We start from the raw sequence: 8931 nt of genomic DNA, 5'->3' as shown, positions 1-8931 counted from the left end.
CTTGGGAATCTGGATGAGATTAAATGGAATAAAGTTTATGAGTGGCCCAGGAATGCCTGAAAGTTTGTCTGTCAGAGTGGCCAGGGAAAGTTAAGCAAGGAAGAAAAGCAAATGAAAAACAGAATCCCATTATTATGGCTGAGTTTACTCCCAGGATTCCATGCAGAGCTCTCTGTAGAGCTGGGTTGGGTTATAACTTACGCCAGAGCTCTACGTGGGGCTGACACCATCTCATGCCAAGCTCTCAGTTCTGGGCTCACGTCATCTCTGGTCCACTCTGTGGAGTGGCAACTTTGGAGGAATGGCCAATGTGTTCTGCGGCGTAGGAAGAGGGAAATTGTGAATGTGACTTTCTAAATTGTGGAGGAACTAACCACTGTAAATGTGCCTTGAACTATGTTGTTTAATTTGACCAGTCAGATCAATGACTTTCCCCTTGAATGAAATGCTGCTACGTATATGAGCAGAAAAACAAAACTGGTATAAGGAATAGATAGCTAGTGGGAAGCTTCCGCATAGCACAGGGAGATGCGCTCGGTGCTTTGTGACCACCTAGAGGGGTGGGATAGGGAGGGTGGGAGGGAGGGAGATGCAAGGGGGAGGAGACATGGGGACATATGTATAACTGATTTACTTTGTTATAAAGCAGAAACTAACACACCATTGTAAAGCAATTATACTCCAATAAAGATGTTTAAAAAAAAACTGGTATAAGGAGATGGAGAGACTGGGAGTCTTATTTTCCCACCAATTAACTTTGCCTCTGACCATGACCTTCCCTTTGAGTCTCCTAGACCTTGGGGATGACCGCAACCCCTTGGGTTGGGTGACGGCAACCCCATCTTCACTAGAACCTCTATAGTTAACTTTGATTTTTCCCACTCCGTCTATCCATCCCATGTATGCAGTCAGACATTTGATCTTGGACTTTTCCTGACAAAATATGCTTGAATCTAACCATTTCTTTTCACTCCCACTGCTACTGCTATTGTCACTGCCTTAACTAGGGCTTTATCTTTAAGTTCTTTATATAAATATATAAATATCCATATATAAATATAATATACAAATAAATAAAATATAATATTAATTCTGATGATTTTAAAGTCTTTTCTTGATAAAGACTTTTCCTGATAAAGATACACAATATCTTATATAAATATTTTTGTATTATCTGTTCTTTTCTTAGAATTTTAGTCATATGATTCTATCCCTTGGTTTGTCTGGAACTTTTTGATTGAATGCTGGCTATTTTATTTGGCTTTTTTTGTTTTTCTCAGTGGAAACGTTGTTTTGCTTCAAAATATTTTATTCTACCTGGAAGTAGCAAATCTTCAAATTACAATTTTTTAAATGCTTTCAAATATCAATACTATAGGTGTCACAAAATCTAGGAAAATGACATTTAAACATTAACTACTGCCAGATGTGTCTCTATAAAACTTTTCCCCCACTCTTTTAGCTATATATTCTTTAACTGCCTCCTCATATGACAGTTTATGTATTTTCGAAGTAAAATTTTAAGAAATAAACTTTGTAGTTTTTAGACATAGATTTCTTGTAACATGGTTGATTAGAATTTGCTTCTAGTTATTAATAGTTTAGAAAAGTTTATTTCAGCTTCACAATTTATTATTGATAATGTCACATTAATTTTCATTGTTAACTTTGAGAAAACCTCTATGGATTACTTTGTCATAAGTATTTACTATTATAAATGCATTACTGATTTCAGTACTGCTATAGGTTTGTGCATTACAGGGATTCTGATAAAATACTCATTCACACCATTCCATTACACACGTTGTTGATGGAGTATATTTATTTTTGGCTGTGTTGGGTCTTCGTTGCTGTGCGCAGGCTTTCTCTACTTGCAGGGAGTGGGGGCTACTCTTTGTTGCGGTGCACAGGCTTCTCATTGCGGTGGCTTCTCTTGTTGCAGAGCATGGGCGCTAGGCACGCAGGCTTCAGTAGTTGTGGCTCGCAGGCTCAGTAGTCGTGGCTCACGGGCTCTAGAGCGCAGGTTCCGTAGTTGTGGCACACCGGCTTAGTTGCTCCGTGGCATGTGGGATCTTCCCAGACCAGGGCTCGAACCCTTGTCCCCTGCATTGGCAGGTGGCTTCTTAACCACTGCGCCATCAGGGAAGCCCCTGGAGTATATTCTTGACAGAAGAAAATTTCCGTTTTGACTAAGCATTGATGAGAACTGAATCTTTGACTTATCTTTCACATGCCTGATGATTGAAATAATTTTCCACAGAATAGCTTCTGGTTTTGTACTTTTCAGTTCTTTTTTTCTTCTTCAAACGCACATGCTTTGAGAGCTGTGAAGTGCAAGACATGGCTATATTGTAAGGTGGTGTTTGTCCTTATGCTTCTGTGTCTTGTGCTAGTTAAGTCAGTAGAGTAGTCAGTATGAGTACTGGAAGTTATTCCTGTAATGGGATAGTATATAGTCAATTACATATGGCGGTGTCTGAAAATCACATAATAGCCTCACTTAAAACATCTCCTTAGGGCTTCCCTGGTGGCGCAGTGGTTGAGAGTCCACCTGCCGACGCAGGGGACACAGGTTCGTGTCCCGGTCCGGGAAGCTCCCACATGCCGCGGAGCGGCTAGGCCCGTGAGCCATGGCCGCTGAGCCTGTGCGTCCAGAGCCTGTGCTCCACAACGGGAGAGACCACAACAGTGAGAGGCCCGCGTACCACAGAAAAAAGAAAATCTCCTTAGCCAGATTTCAAAAAAGCCTGTGGCCATTCCAATATGATCCAACATAGCGGAATATGATAGAAGGAAAATTGGCAAAGAAAGAGACGCTGGTCTTACCTGATGGAAGTTAAAATATCTCACTTTTGACAATTTTGCAAAAACTTATAATTCCATGAACTAATTTCTAGGGTTCTTCATAGGGCCTAAAAAGGAACCCATAGAGTTGTGGAACAACAATAGAAGCTGCTGCGATGAGAAGCCCGGGCACCGCAACAAAGAGTAGCCCCCGCTCGCCGCTACTAGAGAAAGGCTGCACGCAGCATTGAAGACCCAACGCAGCCAAAATAAAAATAAATAAATAAAGATAAATAAATTTAATTTAAAAAAAGTAAGACTCAGGTTTGAGGCATGAGAAGTATGATGAGGAGAAATTAGCTAATCCTTTCAGAACTTTTAAAATATCAAACTCGGTCTCTAAGATTTTAGCATTATATACAACATTGGTTACTTATTAGTGGTTTGGGAAGGCCAATTTAAAAGTTTCTGATCTTACTGTATTGAAATTCACGGCCCTAATGTTTTCCACATTGACTATATGAATGATGAAGTAAAGTCAATCATGTATTTCCTTTCCAACTGGACAGAAAACAAAATTTTAAAAAGTGTTTGGACTACTGACTTTTGATTTCTTCTAAGGCAAGTGTATAGGTAATTTTTATTCCCTGATTAGGAGAAAAATGGTGGAAGAGGGCAGGGTTAAGAATTAAGATTTCAAGAGCGTGAGAGGTAGATGGCCAACCAGAGTTCCTAAGTTTCAGTGCGTGTAACTGTTGCCACCGCTTAAGCCTGCCAAAGCAGTGGTATGGCTGCTCTCCTCGTATTTGCTACCTCTAGAAACATTCTTGCCAGTAGTGGCAGCAGCGGGACTCAATTACCCCCTTTTCTCAGTCTCTCCAGAAGCTCCAGATGGCGTCTTCTGTGGGCAACGTGGCCGACAGCACAGAACCAACGAAACGTATGCTTTCCTTCCAAGGGTTAGCTGAGTTGGCACATCGAGAGTATCAGGCAGGAGATTTTGAGGCAGCTGAGAGACACTGCATGCAGCTGTGGAGACAAGAGCCAGACAATACTGGAGTACTTTTATTACTTTCATCTCTACACTTCCAGTGTCGAAGGCTGGACAGATCTGCCCACTTTAGTACTCTGGCAATTAAACAGAACCCTCTTCTGGCAGAAGCCTATTCGAATTTGGGGAATGTGTACAAGGAAAGAAGGCAGTTGCAGGAAGCGATTGAGCATTACCGGCATGCATTGCATCTCAAACCAGATTTCATCGATGGTTATATTAACCTGGCAGCCGCTTTGGTAGCAGCAGGCGACATGGAAGGGGCAGTACAAGCTTACGTCTCTGCTCTTCAGTGCAATCCTGATTTGTACTGTGTTCGCAGTGACCTGGGGAACCTGCTCAAAGCCCTGGGTCGCTTGGAAGGAGCCAAGGCATGTTATTTGAAAGCAATGGAGACGCAACCGAACTTTGCAGTAGCTTGGAGTAATCTTGGCTGTGTTTTCAATGCACAAGGGGAGATTTGGCTTGCAATTCATCACTTTGAAAAGGCTGTCACGCTTGACCCCAATTTTCTGGATGCTTATATCAATTTAGGAAATGTCTTGAAAGAGGCACGGATTTTTGACAGAGCTGTGGCAGCTTACCTTTGTGCCCTAAGCTTGAGCCCAAATCATGCAGTGGTACGTGCCAACCTGGCTTGTGTATACTATGAGCAAGGCCTGATGGATCTGGCAGTAGACACCTACAGGCGAGCTATTGAATTGCAACCACATTTCCCTGATGCTTACTGCAACCTAGCCAACGCTCTGGAAGAGAAGGGCAGTGTTGCCGAAGCAGAAGAGTGTTATGATACAGCTCTGCGGCTGTGTCCCACCCATGCAGACTCTCTGAATAACCTAGCCAATATCAAAGGAGACCAGGGAAACTTTGAAGAGGCAGTTCGCTTGTATTGTAAAGCATTAGAAGTCTTCCCAGAGTTTGCTGTTGCCCATTCAAATTTAGCAAGTGTATTGCAGCAGCAGGGAAAACTGCAGGAAGCTCTGATGCATTATAAGGAGGCTGTTCGAATCAGTCCTACCTTTGCTGATGCCTACTGTAACATGGGAGACACTCTAAAGGAGATGCAGGATGTTCAGGGAGCCTTGCAGTGTTATACTCGTGCCATTCAGATTAACCCTGCACTTGCGGATGCCCACAGCAATGTGGCTTCCATTCACAAGTATTCAGGGAATATTCCAGAAGCAGTTGCTTCTTATCGCACTGCTCTGAAGCTTGAACCTGATTTTCCTGACGCTTATTGTGATTTGGCTCATTGCCTGCAGATTGTCTGTGAGTGGACAGACTATGATGAGCGAATGAAGAAGTTGGTCAGCATTGTGGCTGACCAGCTGGAGAAGAATAGGTTGCCTTCTGTGCAGCCTCATCATAGTATGCTCTATCCTCTTTCTCATGGCTTCAGGAAGGCTATTGCTGAGAGCCATGGGAACCTCTGCTTGGATGAGATCAGTGTCCTTCATAAACCACCGTACGAACATCCAAAAGACTTGAAGCTCAGTGATGGTCGACTGCGTGTAGGATACGTGAGTTCTGACTTTGGGAATCATCCTACTTCTCATCTTATGCAGTCTATTCCAGGCATGCACAATCCTGATAAATTTGAGGTATTCTGTTATGCCCTGAGCCCAGATGATGGCACAAACTTCCGAGCGAAGGTGATGGCAGAAGCCCATCATTTCATTGATCTTTCTCAGATTCCATGCAATGGGAAAGCAGCTGATCGCATCCATCAAGATGGTATACACATCCTTGTAAATATGAATGGTTATACCAGGGGTGCTCGAAATGAACTCTTTGCTCTCAGGCCAGCTCCTATTCAGGCAATGTGGCTGGGCTACCCTGGGACCAGTGGCGTGCTTTTCATGGATTATATCATCACTGATCAGGAAACTTCACCTGCTGAAGTTGCTGAGCAGTATTCTGAGAAACTGGCTTATATGCCCCATACTTTCTTTATTGGTGATCATGCTAATATGTTCCCTCACCTGAAGAAGAAGGCAGTCATCGATTTTAAGTCCAATGGGCACATTTATGACAATCGGATTGTGCTGAATGGCATCGACCTCAAAGCATTTCTTGATAGTCTCCCAGATGTGCAGATTGTCAAGATGAAATGTCCTGATGGAGGAGACAACGCAGACAGCAGTAATACGGCTCTTAATATGCCTGTCATTCCTATGAATACTATTGCAGAGGCAGTTATTGAAATGATTAACAGAGGACAAATTCAGATAACAATTAATGGATTCAGTCTTAGCAATGGACTGGCAACTACCCAGATCAACATTAAGGCTGCCACTGGAGAGGAGGTTCCCCGTACCATTATTGTAACCACCCGTTCTCAGTACGGGTTACCGGAAGATGCCATTGTGTACTGTAACTTCAATCAGTTATATAAAATTGACCCATCTACTTTGCAGATGTGGGCAAATATTCTGAAGCGTGTTCCCAATAGCGTACTGTGGCTGTTGCGTTTTCCAGCAGTAGGAGAACCTAATATTCAACAGTATGCACAAAATATGGGCCTTCCCCAGAAGCGTATCATTTTTTCACCTGTTGCTCCTAAAGAGGAACATGTTCGGAGCGGCCAGCTGGCTGATGTCTGCTTGGACACTCCACTCTGTAATGGACACACCACAGGGATGGATGTCCTTTGGTCAGGGACACCCGTGGTGACTATGCCAGGAGAGACTCTTGCTTCCCGAGTTGCAGCTTCCCAGCTCACTTGTTTAGGCTGTCTTGAGCTTATTGCTCAAAATAGACAAGAATATGAAGACATAGCTGTGAAACTGGGAACTGATCTAGAATACCTGAAGAAAATTCGTGGCAAAGTCTGGAAGCAAAGAACATCTAGCCCTCTGTTCAACACCAAACAATACACAATGGACCTAGAGCGGCTCTATCTACAGATGTGGGAGCATTACGCAGCTGGCAACAAACCTGATCACATGATTAAGCCTGTTGAAGTCACTGAGTCGGCCTAAATAATGACTGTGTGCACAGGAGAATTACCCTGTACCTGAGCCTCAACCTTCTGGGGGAAAGGGAACTACTTTTTCCTTATCTGTACAATACCATGCTGCAGATGGGTGACAGACAATGATAAGAAATAGCACAGCCAGACTTGCTTCCTGCATGATCATGATCACGATAGGGAGAGACACAAGAGATGGGAAACTGCTGTTGCACAAGGAGTCTCCATAGAATTTTGCAGCAGCCAGGTGTCTGGAAGGTCTGGAAGGTAAGTCTGGAAGGTCTGATCTCCCTTGGTCTTCCATGGGATGGATGGTTAGTGTGGAAGGGAGATAGAGATTGCCCAGCCGTTTTGTGATTATCATGGATTGATTGAGTCTTCTGAATTAATATTTTTCTTTATATTTTGGGTATTGGAGCTTTTAAAAATGTTTGGTTTCAGGTATTTTTATTCATGTGAAGTGTGTATGATTCTCTTGAGATAAGCTTTTAAGCTAAAATATTCCTTGTTTTAGTTTCTGAACTCTACAGATAATTGGGGACTTTGCTGGTGTAGTCTTTTTATAGGTTTTGTAAACCACTTGAGCCTATATCAGTCATTTTAGTTTCTGATATAATGTTCGGAAGTATCAGTGCTTTGTTGGTTTATAGATGATGGCTTAAATTCTTTTCCTGGTCCGTTTCCTTCTTCCCTTCCCCCCACTTTAAAAATTCTCCTGTAACTTGGCTAACAAAAAACCAAGTCTGATTCAAAACCTCCCAGAGTGTTTCTCTTAACCGCATCATCTGGTGCCAAATGAAGATTCTTAGGAGTGATTATTAATTCTGAAGGGCACAGTTGTGCTACTGTCGCTGATGATAATAATAATGGATTTTTGGCCTAGAGTTTTGACCTATTTCACCAGTGTTTACCGTTGACTGCCCCTCTATGCTGCTTCCAAAAGTGATAGTGTGTGTTAAGATTTTTACTTTCATTTCTAATGTTTGTTTGTTTTTTTAGTGAGTCCTGTTCTACCTTTTTCTTTCAGCAGAAATGAAATCCCAGGTAAGTATAAGTATTCAAATATTTGATCAGTAAGTCACAGTTATCTCCAGTACATTAAATAACTTTCATCAAAGAAACATGTTATAGGTAAAAAGCTCTGAAGGACCAGCTATGTATATGATAATTATGTTTCAGACCTTCTAGGGTATTATATATAATAACTTGTCTTCTGGATGTGGTCTTGAAGTCTTTATGGATTCAGTCTCAGTAGTAGCGAACTGCACTGCTACTTGGTTTGGAGTACAAATTAGACTTTAGCCCTCCTGGAGGTTGAGTTTTTGGTATTGAAAACCATAGGAATGAAATTATTGTATTTCAACAAAGGATAGAGGGCTTGAGGCTTAAACAAGGCAACATACGTGTGGGAAGCAGTCAGCCTTGAGGGCAGGTAAGGACATGCCAGGCATGCGGCCGCTGCTCGAAGGGACTGTCCCTACTTGTTCCCCTCCTTGTTCCATTCCATGGGAGATAAATCACCAGGGCCCAGAGATCAGAAAGAATGTAAAATGAGACAAGCAAAGCTATCTCCCCGCTGCACATGCAGGTTATTTTTGATGCTTCTGGGTTTATGGGTTTCCTCCCAGGGAAGTTAACCTTGAGCCGAGACAGTCTGTAGATAATGTAAACCACCATCTGGCAACCTTCCGATTTCTAGGCTAGATAATCTGCAACTGTAGCATAATAAAATTTGCCTTGCAACCATCAGTTGTCTTGGTCCTTCTGACCCCATCCGTCGGTGCTACTTCAGTTCCTTACCCCTTCCCTTCTGACCCTGGGCGGTGAGATCCTCTTTCTCCGGCTGGTCCGCGGCAAGTGGCACTCGAACAGGGACCTGAAGCGTGAAGGCAATTAAAAGAAAAAGAAAGTGCAGGTAAGAGAACCCTTATGCAAAATATGTGTGGCCACCAGTAAAAGTGAAACGAATAGAGGCATAAGGCAATAGTCAGAAGTAAAATAAGATGGAGCAGAAGGGCTCAAAGATGTATGAATTATTTGCTCAGGTTTTACTTTTGATGCTTAGAGCTCGGGGTAATAAAGTTTCTGAACTTTATTGTTGACTGAATTTTTACAGCATATCCAT

The 8931-nt window shown here is 42.6% G+C and overlaps 1 protein-coding gene across 1 annotated transcript; it reads left to right on the top strand.

Annotated features, from left to right (window-relative positions):
- Window positions 1-3675: 3675 nt before the first annotated feature.
- On the top strand, window positions 3676-6816 carry LOC309835612 (UDP-N-acetylglucosamine--peptide N-acetylglucosaminyltransferase 110 kDa subunit-like; the record flags this gene model as incomplete). Its single annotated transcript, XM_082675203.1, has 1 exon — window positions 3676-6816. One exon carries the CDS (start codon window positions 3676-3678, stop codon window positions 6814-6816), a length of 3141 nt encoding a protein of 1046 aa, XP_082531329.1.
- Window positions 6817-8931: the final 2115 nt, after the last annotated feature.

This window comes from Grampus griseus, assembly GCF_964374135.1.
Source record: "Grampus griseus genome assembly, chromosome: 17".
Taxonomy (NCBI): Eukaryota; Metazoa; Chordata; class Mammalia; order Artiodactyla; family Delphinidae; genus Grampus; species Grampus griseus.
Note: the sequence above shows the minus strand (reverse complement) of the source record. Positions and strands in the feature narration are given on the sequence as shown.